Source organism: Suricata suricatta, chromosome 10, assembly GCF_006229205.1.
Source record: "Suricata suricatta isolate VVHF042 chromosome 10, meerkat_22Aug2017_6uvM2_HiC, whole genome shotgun sequence".
Classification (NCBI taxonomy): Eukaryota; Metazoa; Chordata; class Mammalia; order Carnivora; family Herpestidae; genus Suricata; species Suricata suricatta.
Genome location: NC_043709.1, coordinates 24,580,595 through 24,608,337, shown reverse-complemented (window position 1 = coordinate 24,608,337; position 27,743 = coordinate 24,580,595). Strand labels below are relative to the sequence as shown.

The window sequence follows — 27,743 nt, the reverse complement described above, 5'->3', positions numbered from 1 at the left end:
TTACTTGGGCTCAGAACACTTTTAATAGAAAGGATATTGTGTAATATAATGCTTATCATAGTTTACTTACAAAAATAATACATCTATGTTTGCAGCTTTAAAAAAAGGATTAGACTTAATAGAAAGACCATAGAATTAATTATTTGTGTTCTCTGCAAATGAAAACATCCTCTTTCCTACTACTCATATAGTTCAGTTCAATGAAAACTTTCAGATTCTATCCCTTTGCTGTAATTCCTTGATGATGTAACATTATCTCATGCCAAAAGAGGTATAACAGAAATACTCTAGATAATTTACTGGAATTTCATTTCACAGTTGCTGAGGTAGAAGTTGGCCACGTATTTTTCCATTAAAAGATACAAATATTTTATCTACGTTTATTGATTCAAAAACATACATTTTTTCCCATCAGCAGTTTTATAATAATTTCTAAACCAAACACTGCATGGAAATTTTCTCCTTGATGTGTGGTTTTGTATTTACAAAAACTTATTACCTCAGATGAGAATGTTACAATGAAACACTATAAACACATGGAGAAATCTGTGTCACAAACAGTTAATACAACATACAGTATTAAGTTTTCTGGTTCCTAAAGAAAAGGTACTTTAGAATTCAGTGTGAGTCTCAGAAATAATTCTGACCATTCAGTAAACATCAAAATTTAATAAATAACATACATGAAAAAAACAAACATTAAAAAAAAACCCTTATACCCAACACAATAATTTCTAATATTTGATGAAGATTTTGGCTGGGTTTTCTTGGCAGTGTTCATTTATGTACAATTTTTGTACTGCATTTACTCCATTTTGAAATTCCACTATGTGAAATCACAGAAGAGATGAAACCAATATCGCTACAATATTGTGCCTTCCTGAAATGCTTCTATCCACCTATTGGTAAGAAAAATTTGTTAGATTTATAAATGCAATCATCTGATAACATGTTAAGACAATACAGATAATGGCTGTACCTGTGGATCCAATTACGCTGACAGTATATTTAAGATCTTTCCTGTACTAAACTAGAATTCTGTGTATATGGAATTATTCGGTAATATGGCCCAAAATTTGGCCTGACAAGTGCATCTTTTATTTCTATGAGGTGTGAGAAAGGGCCATTTCATAAAAAGCTCTACGAAGTCCTGATAATCCCATATAATTGGTTTTGGAAGTGAATACATCTGTAAAGGCCTTTATTTCAACCCTCTTTCTCTTTTAGTAACAGTAACTTTGCCTGTTTCCTTCTCTCTTACCTCCCTTGGGATCTGCAGTTGAAACCTGTTTTAGTTATTTTCAATGAAAGAGAATCTAACATCTGGACTACTTCCAGTTGATCAAAATTTTGCATGCAATATAAAGTAACTCAAAAAGAAAAGTAAAGTGTCTCAGAGTTTCATAGAAGTCTTTACAAAATTTATTAGTCTCAAAGTTTTATGTGACAATACCCACAGTTTCAATTATTCAGAAGACACTTGGAGGTAGTTACTTTGTCCCTCCCTAGGACTATAATTGCTTCTGTGAACATCTGAAATCACCCAGCTAGTAAAAGCAGCCTGTAACAGAAATAGCTCAAATTTCAAGGGTAGAATTTTCAAAAACTTAAATGCAAATGACGTTATAGTAAAGAGCCTTTTAAAAAGTTAAAATTTTCATTAAAATGAACACATTTTAATATTCTGTAATTTGTTAAAAAAAACCACCTAATTATATTAGTGACTTCAGAGAGAAACTTATAATTTAGCCTGTATTAATTCTAAATTACAAGTAAGCAGATTCCCTTTACTTAACGACATTCAATTATCTTAAAGTTTTTCTATTTTGTCAACTTAATGATATAAACAAAAGATATATATTCAAAAGCAATAATTTTTATGTTTGATGATGAATGCAGATAAAAATCATGAGAAGTGTAATACCTAACAGAATATTAGAGCAATTACTCTTTTATCCAAGTAGTTTTTACAGAAAAAAATAGTTAAGTGACATAATTTTAAATATTCTTCAGTTCAATTCAAAAACATTTAAAGTAGCAGATATACACAGTAGATATCCTAACATAGACTGACAAAAAAAGTGTTCCAGCGTACTTGCAACATTGTACCTGATTAATATGCAGGAGCATATGTAATTCTGGTACATTACTCTAACTGCCTTAAGAAAAAACAAGCCTTGCTTATTTAAAGCATTCTTTTTTTTAAATCTGCATACATCATTTTAAGCCTATTGAGAAAACATAAGCACATCTTAGAGAAAACAAAACGTATAACTTGTGAGACCAAAATAAAAATCAAATGAAAGATTTGGTGAAAGGTAAACCACACTACTTTGTTTACAAAGGACCTGGGTTCCACAGAGATGCTTCTCTATATCTACCACATCAAAACAAATTTTCTTGTTGGAATTTTGAAGAGACTGTTTAAAAGCCTTTACCATCTAAAATGATATCCATTTCCTTTTACTCAGTTATTGGGAATAGCATGGGAGCCTCTTAATGTGTTTGACCCTTTTCCCAAAGAAGTAAGTTAGCAAGCAGCTGTTTAAACTCCCGCTGTCCCATGGCACAATTGAATCACTGGATTGCCAAAGTCCTGGAATGTTTCAAGAGATGATCCTCACCCTCCCTGGAGGAGAGGTCAAATGCCTCAGCTTCCTTTCCTTTCAGCAGAGTGGTTTCATGCTGTTTCCTCAGAGGTCAGGTATAGACAAAATATTTTGGACAGAACTACCTATTTTCTTTACCCTCTGCCTCCTGAAAATATTCCAGATCCTCTTGCTTGTCCTTAAAACAATTCTAAAGTGTTTGAAAAATATCTTAAATCTTCCTAATTTGAATCTTTAATTTAAATTCTTAATTGTTCCCATTCATGAAAGTACGTTATTTTAAAATCAATCATGTAACAACTTGAAACTCATGTATAAAAGAAAAATATGTCTAAATTACTTACTTCTGAGCTGAGTGAGCATCATCTGCTTTAAACAAATAAAATAACATGTTTTTGTGTAGCAATTGAAACACTCTAGACTCTGAATTCTCATCTTTGACTTGAGTGACAGTGAATCCTAGTAAAGGCTGACTCTCCAAAGCTGCCACATCCTAATTTAAAAAGATACAAAGGGAGATGGGACTTTAAATTGATACAAAATTCAGATTTGCAAACTAGTCAACTATATAGCTCTGATTTTATATGCACATTATATAGAAAACAATGATAATTCTAACTTATTTATTTTCATTTATCCAACGATACTAAGATATCCCCCCACCCCTGCACTATAGAGCCAGACACTGTGCTGAACAGTTTTCACTGGGTTCACACTCATCTAATGGAACTTATTTCTCCATAACCAGGGGAGGCAGGTAATTATATTACTTTCATTTTATGGATGCAGAAAACAGGCTCAGAAAGATAAATGATTTACCCTGTCTCACTAAAGAGAAGCTTGGCTCTTAGAGCTGTGGTTTTTATAGGATGTTGTTGGAACACAGGGTGATCAGATAGCAGAAAGGGTAAATAAGAGCAAATGGCCAGCCAGGAATTGTTTCTGACCCGAACAAGGTCTATCTTGCATGAAGCCTGATCAATACAATCCGGGGGTAGTCAAGGGAGCTTGGCAGAAAGGATCAGAACCTTTGCCTTTAGCGAAGTTGTTAGTAGCCACATGACACCAAAAAAAGTTACATCTTAATACTACAGAAAATTCCTAACATTTTTGAGTAAGAGCTTAAGGACATTGTCGACATTAAAGATAACAGCAGAAGAACATCTCACCCTCCAAAAGTAATGCAAAACAAAACAAAAATATACAAAACAAATCAAACAAACAATGTGATTATTTCCAATTAGCATTATAAAACAAGACCCCCAAATTATTTATCTTTAGATTTCCAACCTACCTCACTTGCAGCATATGTATACAGCACTTTATTTTTTATGACAAACCACAAGTGTTTCCAGGGTTTTTTATTGCCCTTTGATCTGTACAAATAGCCACTCATAGAAGAATCTTCTGTGTTTGCTGATACCTAGTAAGTAAAGCACATACATACGTTAATGGTTTTTAGACAGCAACAAAATTTAAAGTAACAAACTGCTTTTGATCATAGGTGCTGAAAGCAATAACCATAATATAATGTTTCAGAATGAAATTGTTTATGTTCCAAGTCTGCTACTGTACAAATTGAATACTGCCATTACCATGGGCATAAGAACCTCTTTCGTTTAGAAGCAATTCCGGCACTCTGCTCGGGTGAATTGTGCTTCCATGTATGTATTTCTTTACGGTGTCACCAGTGTTTTCCTGGTTTCCAGAAGACGAAAAATAATTCTAAAGATCAGAAATGCTTTTTGAAAGTTGCATTTTGGGGAACTGTGTATGTTGTTTACTGTTCTTCGTATTTTGCAATGTTAGGGAAAATTACTTAAACCTTTCACTGTGTTCCTGAAATAACTTTTTGGACTTTATCTGAAAGCTGACTGGGGAAGGGTCTACTGCCAAGCGGACTCAGGTTTTTGGCAGTATTCATTTCCTTGAAGTTATGAAACTGAGGGCCCTGGCCTCTTGCTGGCTTTTGCCTAGAGCTCACCCCAATTTCTGTGCCACACAAGCCTCCCCAGACAGCTACTTACTTCTTCAAAGGCAGCATGACAGAAAGTCGCTAGAGCCCATCTACTAGTCCACTGAGTCCTCTATAATGCAGCATAATCATGGGAGTGACAAGCCATCATCTCCCCCAATTCTGTTGGTTCAGAGCAAGTCACAGGCCCACCCAGGACACAAAGTGGAGGAGACTGTACAGAAGTGTGACTATCAGAGGAAGAGATAATGGAACCACCTTAAAAGTCGGCTCACCATTCTAATAGTAACACAATTCCTAAATTTGGTCTTCTATTTCTCTCTTGTTCCTATGTTAAAAAGAAAAGTTTCAACTGCCAGATTGTAATCACTGAAAGCTTACTGCTTTTTTGCCTGGAGATTAAAACATTTTCAGCCTTTTATGAAGCAAACTAAGTTTTTCTCAGACCAAAATTTGAGGATCAGAAACTGATCCTTAAACTCACTATAAATAACAGAACTTCCATTTACCTCTCTGTTACTACAATTTTGTTTTTTTAGTGTTTATTTATTTAATTTGAGAGAGCATGTGTGCAAGGGAGGGGAGAGCAGAGAGAATCCCAAGCAGGCTCCATGGGATCTCACAAATTTTGAGATGGTGACCCGAGCCAAAAATCAAGCCATCCAGGTGTCACAGCTAGTGGAAACTTTAATATTAAGTGCAAGCAAATTTATATAAAAAAATAACATCCTTATAGGAGATTATAAATAATTTTTTAAATTGGAATGTCTATATTTAAATAAAATTTTGCTGTAAATGTAGTTATATTGGGATGCTACTATATACTTAAGTGTTACTATCATTGCTCAAAATATTTTGTATGTTCCTCTTTTGGAATATTCTTAATTTTTTAGCTATAAAAGAATTCCAATCACAATACTGAATAGTCATGAATAGTCCCCTCTATTATCTTTTTGAAAATAAAATTGGTCTTAACCAGCTCAGTCACATGATTCACAAAACTTTCCTTCCAATGTTTTGATTATTTATTTGTTTATTTATATATTTTAAGTTTATTTATTTGAGAGAGAGAGAGAGAGAGAGAGAGAGAAAGGGAGCACAAATGGGAGAAGGGCAGAGAGGAGAGACAGAATCCCAAGCAGGCTCCTCATCATCAGTGCAGAACCCGATGTGGGGCTTGAACTATCAAACTCTAAGATCACGACCTGAGCCAAGATCAAGAGTAAGATACTTAACCAACTGCACCACCCAGGCATCCCTGAATGTAATTCTAAAAATGATGAATTTCTGAAAATGTATTGAACATTTTTACTGGAATAAAAACACTTCCCAATTCCTTAAAATGTTAAACATAAATTACCATGTGACCAAGCAATTCCAGTCCTAGGTATACAACTAAGACAAATGAAAACATATGTCCACATGGCCATTTGTACACAATGTTTATAGCCCTGTTATTTATAATAATCTAAAGGCAGAAACAACCCAGATGTCTATTAACAGATGAATGGATAAATTCTGATATATACATACAATGGAATATTATTCAGATATAAATAGAAACAAAGTACTGATAACGCTATAACTTAGGTGAGCTTCTAAAATATTGTGCTAAGTGAAAATTGCCAGTAGGATTCCTTTTATATGAGATATCCAGAATAGGCGTATACACAGAGAATGAAAGCAGATTAGTGGTTACCAGAGAGGGTGGAGAGAAGGGACAAGGGGAATTGATTATTTAATGGATAGAGGGTGTTTTTATGGGGTGATGAAAACATTTTAAAAGTAGAGCAATATGATGGTTGCACAACATAGTGAATACACTAAATACCAATGAATTGTATTGCTTTTTTTAAAAAAAGATTCTTTTATGTTTAAATAAACTCTACACTGAATGTGAGACTCAAACTTATGATCCTAAGGTCAAGAGTCTCATGCTCTACCAACTGAGGCAGATAGGTACCCCTGAACTGTATACTTTAAATGGTTAAAGTTATGTGAATTCCAACTCAATTACAAATAAAAAGATAAAAAACACAGCTTCCCAAATACAATGCTTTTACTTTTATAGCACTTAACTGGAAAAATTAGTTTTCCCAGTCTGACTTCAAAGGAGCAAAGCAGTGGTTCAAACTTTAGTATACACTTGAATCACAGAGAATGTTTATATTAAAGTTTCTGTAGACCTTGGGTGGGGTCTAAGAATTTCCATTCTTAGTAAGTTCCCATGTGGTGCTGATGTGCTGCTCTGGAGGACACTTTGAGGACCAGTGGAGTAAAGGAAGATATGGCTGCAGTCAGGTAGTAGAGGTTTGACAGCATGTTTGTGTGGCTGGTTTGAAAAATGTACAAAATGGGATTGGAGTTAGGCTGGCTCTAGTCAAGAGCAGAAATGGTTTTGCAACCAGTGCTATGGAGTTTAGACTGACAAGGGGAGCAAGTGTAACTGTGACATCAGCATAGACAGGCAAATGGTTATAGAGAACTGAAAACTATTTCAGTTGGTTAAGAACCTTAATGTTCTGAAAGTCAATTTAGATTCAGGAACTGCGTGATGGAAGGGATACTTCAGAGTGCTAAATCCTCTTAACTAGGGGCAGCAGGGTGGCTCCCTCAGTTGAGCATCTGACTTCAGCTAGATCACGGTCTCACAGTTCGTGAGTTCAAGGGCAACATCAGGCTTGCTGTCAGCGCAGAGCCCACTCCAGGTCCTCTGTCTCCCTCTCTCTCTACCCCTTTCCTGCTCATGCTCTCTCAAAAATAAATATTGAAAAATAAATAAATTGCCTTAACCAGTTTAAAAAACTTGGCAATTAGAACTTTAAGTCCTAGTCTTACTATTTTATGAGATGGGCTATAAATCATTTCCTAGTATTTTAGCTGCCATGATGGAATAAATTCTACTTTACAGAAAGAACACAATTTTGGTCAAATTTTTAGAGTTGTCTGCTTCCACATTCCACAGTAGAACGCCTCCAGAGTACCCAAGCAAGAGAACAAAATTTAAACTTCTGTTGGCCACAAAACTGCCGTAGGTGGGACTAGTAAACTAATCAAATGGTGGTAGTCAGATACACACTGCTGTGTTACCTGACACTGGCTGACTGAAAACCTGAATTTGAGGAGATGGGATAGGATATGGGTGACGCCTGTGGACTACACCACTGGCAAGTCTAACTGTGCTGACTACCCTAACTTTTTAAAGTTTTCTTTTAAGTTGAAAAGAAAGACAACTTACTAACAGTGTAGCTCTATATAGCCAACGAATTCTTACAAATAACAAATTGTGCAGATCAGGAAAAGCTAATAAAACACCCAAAATATTCTGTAGACTTTTTCCTTCTGGTAAGGGTTTTTCTTAAAGTAATTTTAAAAATTCACATGTGTCTAAATTATCTTTACTTCCTATTGTTGCTATAAAATGCTCTCCAAATCTTTCAACTGCAATTTTCTAAATGACACAGGTCATATGGGAGATCAAACAAGAGAGTGAGGCATCGGCCATATCCATCACCAGTATTAAAATGCCATGTCTTAACAGTAGTGGGAAATGACATCTTCCTTTATGAAAGAAAAACAGTATATTATATACATATGAATAATTCAGCATGTATCAGGTTGCAAGTTTTAATGGACACACTTACTTCTTTGAGAGCAGCTGGGATTTTTTTCTGTTTCCTTCCTGATGGAATACTATGTAAGACTGATGATAAGGCACTTGAAGGAGATTTGTGATTTCCAGGAGATCCAATCTTAGGAGAATTCTGGTGATCTAAAACAAATTAGATGCACTTATGTAGCCAATGGTAAGCATTTTGCAATTCAATTTAATTCATATCAGTAAACACTGTTGCACAAAATATCCATGGAAGGATACTTGAGAAACTGAGGACACTGAGACCCCTGGACAAAAAAAAGATGGATAGCTGGAAGCTGAGTGGGAGAAAGACTTTCTACTGTGTATGATTTTAAGCTTTTTCAGGTGTGAACCCTGTTAAAGGATTACCCTTTTGTGCCTTCACAATTCTGAAACATGTTAATGTACTACTTAATGTATTAGCATGTCAATGTACTAACTGAAATTAATTCTATAAATTTTATTTAATGTTTATTTTTGAAAGAGAGAGACAGAGTGTGTGCAGGGGAGGGGTAGAGAGAGGGAGACACAGTATTCCAAGCAGGTTCCAAGCTCTAAGCTGTCAGCACAGAGCCTGACATGGGGCTCGAACTCACAAACCGTGAAATCATGACCTGAGCTGAAGCTGGACACTTAACCAACTGACCTACCTAGGCACCCCCTAAACTAATTCCATAAACTTCTGACTTAAAAAAACCTCCTGACTTAAAAAAAAAAACCCAAAACCCAACAACCTAACAACAGTGTTTAGTATCTAGATACATGATGAGATAAGAATATTATAATGAACAAAATGCTAGAAAGGGGATTATAAGACAAGATAGGGAAGCCATTAAATTTGACTATAGAAGTTCAGTGAAAGCTGGGAAGAGAGTAAGATGTTTGAGTTGGCCATGACGGTATAAGTAGGAGTTTGCCAAGTCAAAAGGAGGAGGAAAAACACCCCCTGAAGTCAGCATAAGCAAAAGCAGAGGTATGAAATTAGATCATCTATTTGGAGGAATAATAATAAGACTGAGGAAAAAAGGCTGGTTCCAAGGAATAGACTGTTGTTTAAGTTGTGGGAAATTAAAGGTCTTTTAAACTGGGAAGTGACATGAGCAGACTGAATTTAGAAAAAAAAAATCTGGCAGTAGGAAAGAGGAAGGATTTGCAACAGAAAACCTGTTAGTAAACTATTACAGTAAACCAGATGAAAGACAGGGCTGAAATGAAGGACAACCTTTTTGAAATTTAGAGCCCATAGGTTTCATGAACTTAACCAGTGTGCTCTTCCCAAAATATAGACCTGAGCAGTCCTACTCGCTGCATTCATCTTAACTATGGGGATGGGTACCTGCAAACAATGAGTAGGCAGATATGATTTATCATTTTGTATTTGGTGAATAGCTGAACATTTAGATATACCAAAGAATCTCACCACATCAGTCCAAGTGATTAGAAATAGGCTAGGGGCGCTTGGGTGGCTCAGTCGGTTAAGCATCTGGATTTGGCTCAGGTCATGATCTCACGGTTGGTCGGTTCAAGCCCCTTGTCAGGCTCTGTGTCGACAGCTCAGAGCCTGGAGCCTGCTTTGGATTCTGTGTCTTCTTCTCTGTCTGCCCCTCCTCCACTCATGCTAGGTCTCTCTCTCTCTCTCTCTCAAAAACAAACATTAAAAATTAAAAAAAAAAAAAAAAGAAAAAAGAAATAGGCTAACAAAGTGCCACCTAGTATATTACCATAGAGAATTATTTTACAGATGGACAAAAATGATTTGTTAATGAGTACATGGTTGTAAAACTGAAACCTTCAAAATTACTTGAAAGTTAATGTTCCTTTGTAACTGTTTTAATGCATTTCATCCTGTAATTGCATTTCTACAAATAGTATTCTATGAGTTAAGACAGCTTAATTAAAATAAGAAAGCAAAATTCTTTTTTTTTTGAATTTTTAAGTTACTTTTTAAAAAATTTTTTTAAATTTATTTTTGAGAGAGAGAGGGAGAAACAGCATGAGCAGGGGAGGGTCAGAGAGAGAAGGAGTCACAGGATCTGAAGACAGGCTCCAGGCTCTGAGTAGCAGTCAGCACAAAGCCTGATGCAGGGCTCGAACCCACGAACCGTGAGATCATGACCTGAGCCAACGTCAGACGCTTACCCGACTGAGCCACCCAGGCACCCCTAAGTTACTTATTTTTGAGAGAGAGAGAGAGACAGAGAGCGCTTGCACACCGATGTGCACAAGTAGGGGAGGGGCAGAGAGAGAGGGAGACATAGAATCCAAAGCAGGTCCAGGCTCTGAGCTGTCAGCACAGAACCCAATGTGGGGCTTGAACCCATGAATGCAAGATCATGACTGAGCCGAAGTCAGAAACTCAACCAACTGAGCCACCCAGGTGCCCCAAGAAAGCAAAATTTTTAATACTTTGAGATGAGTCTCACCAATCATCTTGCTCACATGCCTAAGATGATGGAAGGTCATTTGAAAGCATCTAGGAATAAATGAACTGGTTAAATCTTTACTTATATATTACCTAGTTTCTGCAGTTCTTGGAAACAATGTTCACATACTCTTGCTGGTTGATTTTTCAGGTAATCTAAACCATACTTATTTGACGAACAAGCTTGGCATACAATCTGAAAACACATTGGAATTATTTCATTTAGAATAACAGTACCAAGCCATCAAGTTTCCTACAATTTATAATGCTGTCTACCTATAGTGCTTTCTAGGCCTTTCACAACCACCAACTCTCAATCACACCGCTATGGAGTTCAGGCCTGTAGTGAATGCACACACTGGAAGACGAAGAGGCCATAGATTATGATGACTGTCTGCTAACTCCATAAAATTAAATGCTAACAGTGTTAACGTGTGCAAAATGTACAGAACCATGTATGGCATGCACTAACTGGTAGCCATATCTGTCATCATCGACGTTGCCCTTGTTGCCACTGCTGCTGTAACCACAGCCATGTCGGCTGCACATCCACCAAGCATCTGGCAATGTATGATATGCTCTTGAAATAGACCTTGTTTAATCCTCATGGTAACTGTCTGATGTCATTGTCACTCATTTTACTAATGAGGTCATGAAGGTCTAGAAACTCACTGGTGATAACTTTAATACCTAAAGTATCTCTATTAAATACTTAGTATCTAGATAAGTGTAGTTTAAATACTTATCAGTAAATATGGGAGTCTCTAATTGCAAATTTTTGTGTGTGAAAAATATCTATTATTGACATTCTACAATAACCTTGGTAGATAGGGTAGTGACTGCCCTATGCCTAAATACTTAGAGAAAGTATCATCCGTGATTCAGGATCTTTCTTCCCCCTGCCATGATTTACAGGAGGAAGTGCCTCCTCACTATGTACAGCCTGCAGCTATCAAGAATCACAGTGGAGATGGGCGTCATCTTCTCCAACCTTTCCGCACGCCCGGCAGTGGTGTCGTCTCCAGGTCAGAGTAAACTCACTCGTGCAGATCATACACATTGTGGCTCTGGTATCAGGGATCCAGATGGGAGCCTTTGATCCAAGAGGACTAACTTCCTCTTTATTTTCTGTGTCAGCCTGTGGAAGAACGACTTTTCATTATCTCCATGCACATTGAGTGCTATAGATTCAAGGCTGCTTTTTTTTGGGCAATGCTGGCTCACAATGCTGATGGAATTATCAAGGATGTGGGATGAATGATGGTCCATTATATTTTTCATGTTCTCAGGATATTAAGATTAACTATATTATAATAATCCTTTAATACAAAATTAACTTAAAAAGATGTCTGTGGTAAGGCCATGACAGCTGATTAGTTTCTTCCTTAAATTATATGCTATTTCCCAAATTTTTTACGAGGTTTTAAAACCAGAAAAAAAGATGTGCTAAACGTTATCATAGACTTACAGTTAGACATTAATAAGATATTTAGTTCTGAAATTATACATACACATGTATCTTTCTGTGAACACATGATGCTTTTCTAAACCCCTGGGAAAAGTTTCTTTAAGGTAAAAACTGTATGAAATGCACTGAAAAACAAAAAAGAAGGAAAAGACAGTACCTCATCAAGACTCCTACTAGGACAGAATGTGATTCTTTTTTTAGCATACTCTTCTATTGACCTGGAAATCGCTTCTAGCCATTCATCCCTTTCTGTGGCAGAACTGTTAGGGGCAAAAGAAGGTTCCATCAACCAGATGTCAGCTTTTATTCTTTGCCTTTTTCTTACTTCTTTTCCTCCTGCCATGGCAACAAATTCTAGCACCCTCCAACAATGCTGGCCACAGCAGCAGCTCGGAGGTTGGTGTGCACAAATAATCAGAGCAGGCATTACATGGCATTTTACCAAACACAATGCTTTTTTTCTTCCCCAACATACTGCTTTATACTTTTGAAGTCTCTTAAATTTGGAAGTTTTTTTGCTTCGCTTAAGAGCTAGTCATACAACTAATAATTAGGGTTATTTTCATAACCAAAGAGTTTCCTGAGATATCTTAGAATTTAAAAATATTACAAGCAATCAAGTTTCAAATCCAAGTTTACAGCATAGAAAACTATTTTTAGGTTATTCATTACTAAAAATTTCTAGAAAGGGCACTGAGTAGAGGAAACATGTATTTGGTATCACAAACAGATGGTTAGGGAGTGTTAACAGTGGAAATAGCCTGCAGTTGTTGTTAGGGGTCCCCTACGCATTCATGTTTTCTGTTCCTACTCTCAGGCTATCAGGAGATAAGTGATTCAAATCTAGACAGAAATGGGCCAAACAGGGGGAAAGCTTATTCAGAAAAAGGCATTCTTGTTCTCCTTTTTTGCAACTACACTTCCTCCAAAAACCTCTGATGAGTGGCATCAGCACATTTAGTTTTGTATACTCAAGAGTAAGCGGCACATTTTAGGTAGTGCATGTGTGTGTAGACAGAATAATCTCTCAAAATAAAATCTACCATAATAACGCGAATGGAACTGTGTAAGGAAATGTGTGTTTGTTGCAGAGAGGCATATGAAAGTAGGTGGGCATAAAATGACCTGATATCTGCAATCTGCTTTGAAATACTTTAGGGAAAAAAATCTGTGGCAGAATCTTGCTAAGATTCAAATCTGGGTGAGTGAATATGCAGTTTCATCGTATTATTCACTCTAATTTTAAGAATATTTGACCTTTTAATTTAAAGTTTATTTACTTATTTTAAAAGAGGGAGTGTGCGTGTACACAGCAGAGGGAGAGAGAATCCCAAGCAGGTATCACCTGGCTCCATTTCACAAACTGTGAGATCATAACCTGAGCCAAAATTGAGCGTCAGACGTTTAACTGACTGAGCCGCCTAGATGCCCCTAAGTAATGTCTTTATAATTAAAAATTCCAACATGTATTATGGTATGAATGGGCATATTTTGTTGTATTTTGCTGAGCGCAGAGCAAGTCAAGGAGACACTAAAAAATCACTCACTTTCACCATAATAATTATACTCAGAAATGTACCTTCCTACTAAATGGCTTAAGTGTCATTTAGAATATGCACTTATACAGTTATTAAAAAGTAGAAATCCACTTTTAAAAGTAAAAATTTAAAACCAGTATAGTTCTCAAATTTTCATTATATACCAGGAATACAATAGAATAGCTCTTATTTTTCTAATCCAAACAAAACCTGCCTCAATCACCTCTACTGCTCTACAATTACTGCCCCAGCTAGCTGCCATTTACTTCACAGTTACTACATGCCAGCCACCTGTGCTACATGCTTTACACATGTGATCACATCTCAGCCTCAGAGCTAGCCCATGGACTATACTACTGGGTCTCACACCCCCTTTCCCCAACCCCATCACTACCACCCACCAGCATCATTTACAGACAAGCAGTCTGAGGATTTGAAATGTTAGGCAATTTCCTTTGGCCAACAACATGACATCGTATCAGACCCAAGTGTGGCTAAAGATTGAACCTTTCGCCACCATGTCATATATCTCTGTTCTCTGAAGTACGCTGTGAGAATACATGTTTAAGCTTCCAGGTAAACATTCACAGAGTTTCTATCCCGCTTTCTCTCTCCCCTTCCTCTACTTTTCAGGGGAAGAGGTAAAAGAAAGCAGAGAGGCAGATGGCTAATTTGACCTTTGCCGTCTGATTTTTCTGGAGCCCTGGGAGTATGTGGAATGTGATTTAACTGTGCAAATCATGTCACATATGCTGTTCTTTCATTTAATCATTCCTGGCTCTCTCTTGTGTGGGGATCTGCCAAAACAATGTTTACCAGCTCTTGATAACACATTTCCCAAAGACCACACACATTTGCCTGCAGTACTGAGCAGAGAGATTCTAGTACTTCTTTTGTACATGGTTAGCAGAAGAATCAGCATCTTCCTCAGTTAAACCAATTTAAAATATAGTTAAACCAAGTATTTTCTTTATGGAATGTACCTATTACCTAGAAAGCAAATTTGTATTAAATAAGCACATTCTCCCATTGAGTGGGATGAATTTACAAAGGGGAAAATCTCCAATAGAAGAGATTTCAGGTATGTTAGATCTTGCCACACTATTTACTGTCTGTATTACTGTGGAATGCTATTCTAAGGTCTAAAATCCATGTCACTTCATTTCAATTCATCTGAATAGCATCTAGAGGAAGCCTACTGAGAGCCAGGTATTAAGCTATGAACTGGGCATACTAAACGTACACTTGTAATGGCTCATATCTAACTGAGGTGAGACATAAAAACAAGTAATTACTATGTGATACAATAAAGGCAAGGTAGATGAGTAACACAGAAGCAGTAAGTTGCCTTATTCAGGGAGAAGGAAGGCTCTGCAGAGGTGATGACTAAGTTAGGACTGGAAGAATTTAGGAGTTCAAGATAAAATTCTGTGGTGTCTCTGTGCACCCTCATTCGCTCTCCTAGCTTTGCCTATCTTCTCTGAGCCGATGACTCCCAAATATATGCCAAATCTGGGCCCCCTTCTGACAGATCCTTACAGACACTGCCTCATTGATGACTCCATTTTCATGATAGGCACCTCACATTCAATACGCACCTCTGAAACTAAATTCCTGATTCTGCCCCCAAAGCTGCTTTTCTTCCAGTGTTCCCTATCACAGGAATGACACCACTACCCGACACAGTATGCAAGCTGAAGACTCACTCTTAATGCCTCTCTCTCAATCCCTATGTCCACTTAACACCCCTTTACTTCCCCTCCCAAATCATTCTCCACCCAACAACCAACTTTTAAAAAGGCCAATCTGATCACATCAATCCCTACTACAAACCTTTCATTGGTTTCCTGTGGCTCTTCGGCTCGAGACCCAAATCCACAAGCTCTTCCCTGTCCCTCCAGGCTTACGCTGGCTCACTCTCCCTCTCATTCTCTATTTCCATGCCATTCTGGTCTTTCAGTTCTTTGAATATGCATGCCCCTTTTCACCTCAGCACCTCTGTGCACGTTATTCCTAATGACCAAGAGCCTCTTCCTTGCTATCCAACTCCTACTTATTCTTCATAACTCAGTAGACAGCAGGTCTTTCAGGAAGCTATCCTTGACTGCCCTTTCTCTACCAAAGTTAGTCTGAGGTTCCTAGTTTTACAGCCTCATAGTGTCTGGTAGTTTTCCTGTACACTACTTAGTCATAATAATTGATTGTGTTGACATTTTGCTAAGTGTATGTCTTCCCTAACGGACTGCAAGGTCAGAGAAGGAAGGGCCCTTTTAATTCTCCACTGTATCCTGATGCTCAAAACACTGCCTGGCCCAGGGAAGAGGCTCCATATTACTTACTGAATGAGGGAATGAATTCCAAACAGAGGCAACTGTGCAAGGCAGAAGGATGTGAGGTAGGCTGGCATGCATGCAGAATACACAGATCCATGCTGGCAGAACAAGCCATGTTTTGGTGGGGGTAGAGACAGGGAGAATGGATGGAAATCAGGTTGGTGTGGTAGATAGGAACCAGATCACAGGAGGCCTTAGTGAGAGTATCAGCTATCTGTGGTTGGGGGAACTCAAAGAAGAGCATGGCACACGGGTGGCATTCAGTACGTGTCAGCTCTCCTTTCCCCAGCCCACTGGGACCTGTCCTTGGAAACTTACTTTCCCTTTATCTAGAACTTTTCCAGTTTATCATTTCTCCTGCATAACTCACATTCAATCCATCAATAATCCTATTAACTCTATCTGATTCTGAGCATTTCTTACGATTCTAGTACAAGAAAGCATCATCTAGCTTCCTACCTGGTCTCCCCACTTCTAGACTAGACTCTTGATGGTTTATCTTCCACAAAGAAGCCAGCATCCTCTTTTTAAAATATACATTAAATCATACCAATTCTTAGCTTAGGACCCTTGGATGGTTTCCCATCACACTTAAAAATCCAATGACCTTATTAAGCTTTAAGATGCCAAAACAAATATTTGCTATCATTTCCTGAACAATTTAATTTTTATTTATTTTTTAATGTTTATTTTCGAGAGAAAGTGTGGGTGGGGGAGGGGCACAGAGAGAGGGGGGCACAGAATCCAAAGCAGGCTCCAGACTCTAAGCTGTCAGAGCCTGATGTGGGGATCAAACTCAAAGGGCTTGAACTCACAAACCACGAGATTATGATCTGAGCTGAAGTTGGACACTTAACTGACAGAGCCACATAGGCATCCCAAAAGTTTTTAATAAAATGGAATTTTGTTTTTACCAAAGCATATATATATTTAGTTTTAGAGAAAGAGCAGGTGTGCAAGTAGAGGGGAGGGGCAAAAGAGAAAGAGAATCTTAAAGCAGGCTCCACGCTCAAGGTGGACCGTGTGTGGGACTCAATTTCACGACCCTGGGATCAGAACCTGAGCCGAAATCAGGAGCTGGATGCTCAACCATGTGAACCATCCAGGCACCCCTACCAAAGCAGATTTTTTATTAGGATATTTAAGTGTAACTGAAAACTTGAGTTTCCTGTAGGTAAAATTTCTCTGGATATTTGAAAATAACTTTCTTGATTTTCAGAACCAAGCTTAAGTATTTGTCAGGAGCCTGTTGCATAGGAACTAGATGTTCTTTACACTTTTGTTCAAACTCACACTCAAACAAAAAAACCCCCAGAAAACAAAAGTCACAACTCCAGGTGATCAAGAATTCACCATCACTTTCCAAGTACTAATCTGGAGGATGCTTCAGGTACCACCACCGCACCCCCTCCACTCTCCTGGCCGCGACACTGCTTGCTCTGGCGGGTAGCTGGGAAGCATTTGACAAAACCCTGAACAAACCCTATCTCTCTTCTGTCATCCTGAGATCTGGTGTTAGGCAGGAGTGGCCATTCCATTTCAGCAAAGTGACAATGACCCAGAGCGCTGTTCTTATGGTCCTGATTATGGGAAGTCAGATATCTGGTCTTGATATCCACGAACATAGGCAGTATTATAATGGTTAAAAACATGATTTTCAGTGTCAGATATACCTAGGTTAAAATTACAGCTTGACTACTTATTAGTTCTATAATCCTGGAGGTGTTTTTAACCTCTCTGAGTCTGCATTTTTCTCATCTGGAAGGTCAAGACAACACCTACTCCACGAGTTATAATGGAAATTAAAAGAGAAAATAAATTTAAGTTTAGCATTGTGCCTGATGCAGAGAAATAAATGGTTCCAGTTGGAATGCACACTGCTGCTATCCAGATGTGGCAGTGGAGTGTGGCTGTTGGTGTCTCTCCCTGCACCAGCCAAATCCTGCCAAACATCTACTTTGCCACTTGGCCAGTAAGTCAGTAATGTACACATATGGGTCATACAACTTCGGGTTTCCTTGGCACTTGATTTATACAGCAGTAATATATTTTGATTTACACATAAGTCACCGCAGGTTCCAGTTTGAAGCAATGTGGCATCATAAACAAACAACAACAGATTTAAAAGCAAAAAATTTTCCATTTGTATTCTAACTTGCCAGCTATGTATTGTTAAGATAGCAATTGACTTTTTCTCTTAGTCTTCCTCATTAAAAAAATTTTTTTTAATGTTTTATTTATTTGAGAGACAGAGCATGAGTTGGAGAGGGGCACAGAAAGAGGGAGACACAGAATCCCCAGCTCTGAGCTCTGAGCTGCTAGCATAGAGCCTGACGTAGGGCTCGAACCACAAACCATGAGATTGTGACCTGAGCCAAAGTTGGATGCTTAACCAACTGAGCCACCCAGGCGCCCCTAGTCTTCCTCATTTTTAATGAGATGACACCCACCTTGTATATTTGTTATGACCTTTCAATGTTATGTGAAAACTTCCTAGTGAATTATAAAGCATCAGATGTCTTTAAAAACATTAGGTGCCATTGCAAAAATACTTGAAATATTCACTAAAAAAAAATATTAGCAAGGTGCTTTCAGCATTATTATTTTCATAGGAACACTTTTAGCTTTGTGCTTCTAACACATTATTGGATCACCTCTCAGACATTTTACGTACATGGTAAGCCAAAAGTAAACTGCACGGTTTTAGGGAAGAAACGGAAAAACAAATAAGTCTTGTAGTTAACCCAAACACAAAAAGTGCTGGAGATGTATGACCCTGTAATTCCAGCAAACATTCACGTATACATGTTTTAAAAATTTACCTGGCCGACAGGATAAAGGAACGCTCTACACTTTCAATCTTTAATTCATTCTGATATGCTTCTTGGGTAGGTTTCCTGACCTGAAAGAAAGCAAGAGAATTTGAGCAAACTCATCCTATTGCAAATCTCATCTCTGAAGCATAGCTAAAGCTGCCCAATACCCTTGGTGCGATCACCCACCAACAACCCTTGTACAACAACCTTCATCTCCCACTGCCGTCCCTCATCTACTCAGTGCGCCAGACAGAGTTAGATACTTGCATACGCATAGGCCCAACTTTCCCACCTTCAGGCCTTGGCTCACACTACTCCCCTCTACCTGGAATGCCTTCTCCACATCTCAGCATGGCCGTATGTGACCTACTCTCCAAGGCTCATGGCTCTTCCTCCCAAGACTTCCTCTCTGTTTCCTAGCTGCTGCCAATTCCTCCACCGGGTCCCATCAAAAGTTGCACACTCTTTATTTTCTGAACTCCCCCAAATTTTAATTCTGTCTTTATTGGTTATTTGTACCTTTACAGGTATTCATGTATAGTGTATTATCTCACCTCTGGGTGAGGCAGAGACAAAATCATGACAATTCATCTTTGTATTTTTCACCAAACTTATTACCATGTTTTGTTTATAGTGGTTCTCAATAAATACCACATGAAGAAAGTAATATGTGGGTGAACAAATGACTACATAAATGAATAAATGAACACATAAACAGCAACACAGCAGGAAAGAAAAGTTAAGGATGTGAAAAAGATGACTGTCCAGGGCTTCTTCTCTAAATATGTTTTGGTTAAGAAAAGAAATATCTTCTAACAGATGCACAGACCTTCATTCCAGCCAACGAAAGCATGTTGTTCAGTTTATACATCCCAGACTGCACTGGTGTTGTATACAACAGGGCGTCATTAAACTGAAAGTAGAAATATTTCATAGGGTGAAGTAAAGAAACAAGTTTCAGCTACAAAGACATTGGTAAGACATTGAAATTTAAAAAACATACTACTTTTTAATTAAAAGCTCTTTGAATAGAACACTTATGCATACTTATATAAACTACAATCACCCAGAATGCTTTATTAGAATTATTATTAAAAAGACAATTTCGGGGCACCTGAGTGGCTTAGTAGGTTAATCATCTGACTTTGGCTCAGGTCATGATCTCATGGTTCAGGAGTTTGACGCTGACATCAGACTGTGGTCAGCAGAGAGCCTGCTTCAGATCTTCTCTGCCCTCTCCTGTTCGCTCTCTCTCTCAAACTTAAATAAACATTATAAAAAAAAAAAAGGTGTGGCGCCTGCGTGGCTCAGTCATTTGACTTGGTCATGATCATGCAGTCCATGGGTTCGAGCCCTGCACTGGGATCTGCTGACAGCTTGGAGCCTGCAGCCTGATTTGGATTCTGTCCCCCTCTTTCTCTGCTTCTCCCCCACTTACATTCTGTCTCTCCCTCAAAAATAAACAATAAACATTAAAAAAGATTTTTTTAAAAAAGGGCATTTTCTAGAAAATGTACTTTCTTTCCAAGTTCTGTAACAGACAATAGTTTTTGATCCTAAATCCCACTAAAGTATTAATATCTGACTAAATAATTGATTGAATCCATGTTAGAAACGACATAAACTAAATTAAAAAAGGAAATTATTTCTGGTTATGCATGCATCAGAAAAGACTTTGTTTCCTACTCCTGAAAAAGATCCCACTAAGGCTATATGAATGTGTTAAGCTTATCTGTCATGTACAAACATCTCCTTACATTAGGTGATCATCCCTTCCTGTGGCTCATCAGAAACACGCACGGCCACTTACCAGGAAAAACACTCGGGGCTGCATGACTTTCCGGGACAGCTTCATCAGAGTTCCTTCTTTCAGGAAAACCTGATTCACCCAAACAAATATCCATTTAGTACCACCATCACAACACAACTACGATAAATATATAATTTGTTTTTCAACTTGCTTTCCCCAGAATTTTTTTTTGGGAGAGTCGGGCTGGGTGGACATAGTTCCCATGTCACTTTTTACAGTCATGGTTTCTTTTTAAGCCCTTTAAAGAATTGGACAAGCTAGCAGAGTTTCATAAATACAGTATTGGTCCCAGGGGTACGATGTGATCTGAAATGTAACTGACTGAGCATGTACTTGATCCTGAGGCATAGCCAACACCCTGACAACTGCACTTCGTAATTTTCCAGGATTCATTTCCTAGGTCACTTTTGTGCTCTATGAGGAGCATCAAAATACCAAATTTCCTCCCTCCCCTCTTACATTAAAGATTTTAAATGAAATTGTCTTTAAAGCTGTGTGAGGTCAGTTAGTATTACACACTAAAATGGTCCTATTTAATCAGATACTCTGTGGGGTTCCTTGCCATTCTCCTAATTGAATTGTACTTCTTGTCACGGTAACTTAAATCATGAATGTTTTGAATGGATAGAATGAACTTGGTTGATCCAGATTGAGTTAGTAAAGAGTAACAACAACAAGTCATTTATTTTCATAACTGAAATGAAAAACAGCTACAGTGTCTAAATACATTGTATTGTTTGCAAAAGGCAGTCACACTTACCCGTCCAGGTTGCACTATTTCATGGTGTCCATTTAAGCTGTACTGAATCTGCATAAGTTTCTGAAAGTTGTCCTACAGAAAGAGAATGTATAGCATATGAAGGCCTGGCCTTTTGGGTTCAACAGTATATCAGACAGTGAAATCAAGATACTTACTCCTTGCTTCATGGTGTCATTGGCGTGGTTGGCTACCTCAATAACAACAGCAAGGGCATCTAAAATGTGTAGGAACAGAAGGGACATCAGGTTATTCCAATGAACGGCAACATTAAGCAATTCCAGATGGCATGATGGCAAATTTATAGCAGCAACCACTGGAGGAGCTTGGATCTGAGAAGGGCAATACCAAGGAAAAACAGTACTCATGAAAAAAGTGAGCCCAAGCCTCAAAAGAGACATTATAGGCCGTGTGTATCAATAGTATCAATGTCAGGGTTGCTTTGTGCTGAGATCTGATTACCCTATTAAAGTTTACAAGGACAAGGAAAGGATTTCACCTGGAAGTTAAAGACCATTCCAGTATAAACTGCCATGGGAGAGAAGGACCGTGGGACAGGGGACAGAAAACCAGAACTATGAAAAGTCACGATTTAAGGGGGTCAGGGCTTAACTGCCTTTTCTTAGTCTGATCCCAAAGAGAAAGAAATACCACACAAAAGCATGCTAGGCTTTAGGAAATTACATGCACTATTTTGTGAGCTGAGTAACCTAGTTTTATCTGTGTTTATTCTTATCAACCCCTTGCCTTTAGCAAAGTATTTTTGAATGCTCTAGTCTTGTCATCTTCATAACTAAACATAAAGGGGAAAGTCTGCACTTTGTCTCCTTTTGGGTTATAGTTGTTCCTAAGACAGTAATGCTTCCCTACAGACATTTGAACCTATGTAAAGGCAATTTTTGGTTGTCACAGTGACTGGGAAGATACTGGGAAGGTTATCTGAAATTATAGTAACACTCCCATGGAGAAAACTGGTAGAGTATTAGAGAGGGCAGTATGTCCCCCTGAGGCTGGTATGGCAGTGGCAATAATCATCAATGAAAGGACTATTTAAAAAAAAGAAAGAAAGAAAGAAAGAAAGAAGAAAGAAAGAAAGAAAGAAAGAAAGAAAGAAAGAAAGAAAGAAAGAAAGAAAGAAAGAAAAGAAAAGAAAAGAAAAGAAAATATCAATTTCTGGAAAGGGATTGAGGTGTTTTTGGTCTGGTTAGTATAACATACCAAGTGATTTTCTTTCTGGTATTAGCCTTAGAGGGATCTACATTCTTTAAACATGTTTTATTACCACCATTATTAAAGAAAAGCAGTATAGATGCCCCAAGCATTGATCAGAATTTACTGCATGTGACACTCAGCACAGCAGATATTCAAGAGGCAATCCTGGACATATTCCTCTCCTTCGGGCCATGTGCACGCCCAGCGGGCAGGAGAACAGCTTTAAGATTTAATGAGTAGATACAATGATAAAGTAGCTGCTATTTGGTCACCAGGCCTCTAAGCTCTACCTTCTCCCATCCATTCTGCAATTCTACTTCCCCGACGTCATCCCTTTAGGGATCCCTGTAACTCTTCTGTCTGCCTTCCAAAGGCATATTTGTCTCATTTTCTCTCACCCTTGGGCAATCTCATCTACAACTGTTCACTGTTTTACTGAGATGCTTCTGGCCACACAGTGCACTTCACCATTCATTGCTTCTTTGAACCTATGTCTTTACTGAAGGGTGTTAATTTCCTTTAAGCAAACTCCTTCATCCCTGGTGCTACATTCATCTGGAAAATGGAGCTAATAACTCACTTTCCTTGAAGGCAGAAGCCCTGGGACAGATGTCTTGAGGCCCTAGTCACTAAGATGAGGCTAAAGTTTTTATCGTCACAAGCCAGACTCCAGTCTGATGCCCACTCTTCCTCTTGTCCACCCTTCAACTCATCTCCAACTCCATTTCTCTCCAAGCAAAGCACTGCATCTTCAAACTTCGCACTTTCCCCCCTCTTCGAAAGGATTCTGCACTGCTCAGTGCATCCTTACTTTAAAGCTATGTTTTGTTCTTTATCTGATGGGTATTACAGACTTTTCTATTCAACTAGATTACATGTTCACCTAAGACAAGAAGCACACCATATACCCCACTCCAAACTTTGCATTAAAAAAAAAAAACCTTTAAAAGCAAAACAATTGCAAAGAGAAGATCTTAGAGAAGTAAAATGATTATGAGAGTAAGAATCTCTACATAATGGGCTAAAAACCTGTTCAGCTCTGTAATGTGAAAATATAAAGGATGCATAACAATTATAATCAAAATTCATAAAATTAACAGAGTATGGACATGGACTTCAGATTAGAGCCAGGGATACACCTATGGCATTTGAAAGAGGTACTTTGGGGATAAATAGAAAGAAACACTAGTATCCTAAACAGAATTAATCCATGTGCATGTGTGTGTGTGTATGTGTAAGACAGAAACACACACACACACTGTGGATTAATCTGTGAATATCAATGAGTCCCTTATATTATAATAGAAGTCTTCCTTTAAGCACTACTAGGGGTGAGGGATAGAAGGGTGGTAAAGGCAATTGCCCAGCATCAAACAGTCCCAGAATATGCTATTTTATTTTATTTTTTTCTAATGTTTTATTTATTTTTGAGAGAGACAGCTTGAACAGGGGAGGGTCAGAGAGAGACGGAGATACAGAATCTGAAAGAGGCTCCAGGCTCTGAGCTAGCTGTCAGCACAGAGCCTGATATAGGGCTCGAACTCACAAACCGTGAAATCATGACCTGAGCCAAAGCCGGTCGCTCAACCGACTGAGCCACCCAGGTACCCCCAGAATATGCTATTTTAGAACTTATCCCTGATTCATGTAGTTAACCACTTCATAGTCTCATGATTTGCAGATCAACTGGTTCAATCCCAGCTTTTCAAAGCAATGGACATCTAGAGAAGGTGGATTTTCCACTGCACAGAGGGACTGAGCATAGAAGGAACCTTCCTTAATCCAGACCATGCTGGGGCCTCCCGAGAGGGGTCTCCTGAGAGAGCTTCTGTGACCAGCTATACATATAATACCACAAAAGTTGTTTACCTTGAGTGTCTCTGAAATCTCCAGCGTTCTCTAGAAGATTTTTCAAATAATCTAGAAAAAGAAAAGGATTATAATATTTAGTAAAATAAAGCACTAAGGAAAAAATATTTCATCTTTCTTATTCAATACCTCAGTCAGTTTTGTTGGTTAATGTATGTGCTAGTTCAATGTGTGCTTTCTAAAAATGTGAAATTAGGACACAGGCTCAGAGCTCAAAGAGCATCAGGAACCACGTTGGTCATTTTTCATTATTTAATATTTATTTATTTGAGAAAGAGAGAGCAGAGGAAAGGATGAGAGAGAGAGAGAGAGAGAGAGAGAGAGAGAGAATCCCAAGCAGGCCCTATGCCATCAGCACAGAACCCACTGTGTAGGGTCAAGCTCATAACTGTTTGACCATGACCTGGACTGAAACTAAGAGTCAGACGCTTAACTGACTGAAGCACCCAGGCGTCCTCACACCCATAATTTTCAAGATGAGGAATCAGGTTACTTAACAGAGTTTCACTGAACTTATGACCTCTTTGTAGCAGAGCTAAGACTAGAATCCAGGTTTCCTGACGCCCAGTTCAGGGCTTTGACTCCAATACACATGAAATGCCCTAATCTCCAATCAGCTGTGTCCTGCACAAAATTCTGAGCATTAATTGACTGAATACTTAAGGGTTTTGTCAATCTGAGAGTCTAACAATGGAAGAGAACATCAGAGGCATCCACTACATACATTTAGAGCAGTGGTTCTCAAATGGGGGTGAATTTGCTTGCCAGGGGACATTTGGAAATAGATGGAGACATTTTTGATTCTCACAAATGGGCAAAGAGGGTTCCACTGGCATCTAGTGGCTAGAGGCCAGGGATGCTACATATCCTACACATGCCCAGGACAGCCCCACAACAAAGAATTATCTAAGCCAAAACGTCAATAGTGTTGTAGTTGAGAAACTCTGGTATAGATGAGATGGTCTTTAAATAAGCTATGTGGATAAGCTAAGTAGTTCTTATAATACAGAAACAAAAAGTAAGGCAATAGGTTATATTTTATAAGTCTTTAACACTAAAAGATGTCATGGGGTTTCATGGTACTTCATACTCTGTTGAGAAATGTTAGATGACTTCGATTACCTCTCAAAACAAATTCTTTAAAAAACCAAAAACAAAACCACACACACACAAAACACCCCCCCCCTCGGAAAACAAATTCTATTCCCTGGAATTTAAATTCACCCCACTACATGATCCCTATGGATTTTTCTGATTTTCTGTTTTGCTACTGCCTAACACAGGCCCTTTGTCCTTACTGAAGTCTGATTCTGCACAATGCTTGAATACTTCCCATGTGGTCCCTGGCTCCATACTTTTTGTCTCTAATGTTCCCTTCTACTGAATCCTTTTCTCTGTCTCTGCACATGAAAATTCTACTCCCATTCTTCAAGGTTCATTTTAAATTCTTCCTCTTACCAAACTTTACATTTGAAAGAAATATTCTCTCCCTTTAAATAATAGGTTACACAGTGGTTACACACTTTATGGCTTCTATCATTTTCTCATTAGACTCAAAGCTCCCTGTAGGCAGGACTCATATCTGATTCATCTTTCTATCCCTCATAGTACATAGCCCAGGCCTTTGATTACCAGAGACAAGAAATTTTGGGGAATAAAAATATAAATAATGTTTCTAGACAGGATTATGTTTAGGAAAAAGGTTACAAAGGCTGAAACCTATGTTTTAACTCCTAATGCCAGTGGGAATTGAGAAAATAAAAAGAAGAAAGGCATATTAAGATACTGAATGCATTTTTATCAGAATCAATCTCCATTTAGCAGCTTTATAGAACAGGTTAATTTCATCTCATGAATTTATGAAGTCATGCTTAAAGACACAAAGGAAAACTTGGATGTTAGTGTCAGCTTTTTTATTAAAAAATTTTTTTTTAAATGTTTTATTTATTTTTGAGACAGAGAGAGCCAGAGCATGAGCAGGCAGGGGCAGAGATAGAGGGAGACACAGAATCTGAAACAGGCTCCAGGCTCTGAGCTATCAGCACGGAGCCCGACGCAGGGCTTGAACTCACAAATGTGAGATCATGACCTGGGCCGAAGTCAGAGGCTTAACCGACTGAGCCACCCAGGCGCCCCGGTGTCAGCTTTTTTAATTCAAAAGAGGACACAAACACACACCCCCAACTGCTGAAACTCTGTACTTCTTTGAGACAGTGATCCAAGAACTTGTATGAGTTTAAACATGCACACTATAAATATCCAGCACTAACAAAAGCCCATGGTGAGATACTGTGTATGATGACATTAAGCTTCTGTGCACCATCACTAGCAATTTAGTTCTTAAAGTAATCTGATCACACAAGTTGGAGAGTAGGCTACCAATCAAATAGATTAAAAACCCCGCAAAACACACTTACTTATTACACATTATACTTAGCCTCACCTAGAGATGAAAAATTAACTTAATCTCACTCTGACCCCACTCAGAATACATTCCATTTATAAAGCTGTGTTCAGTGGGCCCAAATATTTAACTTACCTATGAGTAATAAGCCTGGGGAGAAAAAACCTATTCTTCTTACATGTTTTCAACACATAAGGCTGTCGCATTAATCAAAAGTGATGTTCCTTAAGGCCTCTAGTTAGTGGAAGAGTGTGGAAAGGAAGGCAGATTAATCTAAATATCAGATTCATCGCAAGTTCCTACTTTGCCTTACAATTTTTGTTGTTTAATACAAAAGAATACCCAAGCGAATAGACATTTCTTTAAACCAAGAGGACTCACTGGAAGATGTCTATATGAGGAAATCCTGACCTCAGAATCACGGGGCTGAGCTTGATAAGTTTGAGTTGTATTTTCTTTCCCTGAACTCAAGCTCAGCTGCTGCTGGCCAACCTGAACTTCAGGCACAGAGTGGAAATATGCAAACTAGCTAAGGAGAAGACCCACCACTTGGATGCTGCAAAATAAGGCTTTTAAGCAAGGATGGAATGGAGTTAGGTTTACTTTCCTGGCCGACTAAAAACAAACAAAACCAAACACACACCTTAAATTTCAATTTTCAAAATCCAATTTTCTTAAATTGAATTTTATAAATTCAACTTTCCAATGAATCTGTCCATCTATCCATCCATCCATCCATCCATCTATATTTTCAGGGCACCTTGTTATAATACATCATCTTGACAACTTTTTTTACCTTTTCAAAGAAGACCAGACCAGGAATCCCCTTGGTTAAGAATCACCCAGTGCCTTAACTGCAGAATGAGAAGAATGTGGCTGATCAACCTCTGAGT

At 38.2% G+C, this 27,743-nt stretch overlaps 1 protein-coding gene across 1 annotated transcript in view; it reads right to left on the bottom strand.

The window, feature by feature from the left end:
* The window catches only part of FGD6 (FYVE, RhoGEF and PH domain containing 6), a 108,130-nt gene continuing 80,387 nt past the window's right edge, over positions 1-27,743 (bottom strand). The window contains exons 9-21 of the mRNA XM_029955787.1: positions 24,447-24,497; positions 21,524-21,582; positions 21,369-21,440; positions 20,609-20,677; positions 19,628-19,711; positions 18,805-18,884; positions 12,269-12,371; positions 11,635-11,781; positions 10,737-10,839; positions 8,229-8,356; positions 3,904-4,032; positions 2,954-3,102; positions 1-899 (exon numbers count right to left, since the gene is read on the bottom strand). Of these exons, the coding sequence (XP_029811647.1) occupies positions 863-899; positions 2,954-3,102; positions 3,904-4,032; positions 8,229-8,356; positions 10,737-10,839; positions 11,635-11,781; positions 12,269-12,371; positions 18,805-18,884; positions 19,628-19,711; positions 20,609-20,677; positions 21,369-21,440; positions 21,524-21,582; positions 24,447-24,497 (1,211 nt within the window). The 3' untranslated portion in view covers positions 1-862. The remainder of the gene's footprint in view (positions 900-2,953; positions 3,103-3,903; positions 4,033-8,228; positions 8,357-10,736; positions 10,840-11,634; positions 11,782-12,268; positions 12,372-18,804; positions 18,885-19,627; positions 19,712-20,608; positions 20,678-21,368; positions 21,441-21,523; positions 21,583-24,446; positions 24,498-27,743) is intronic.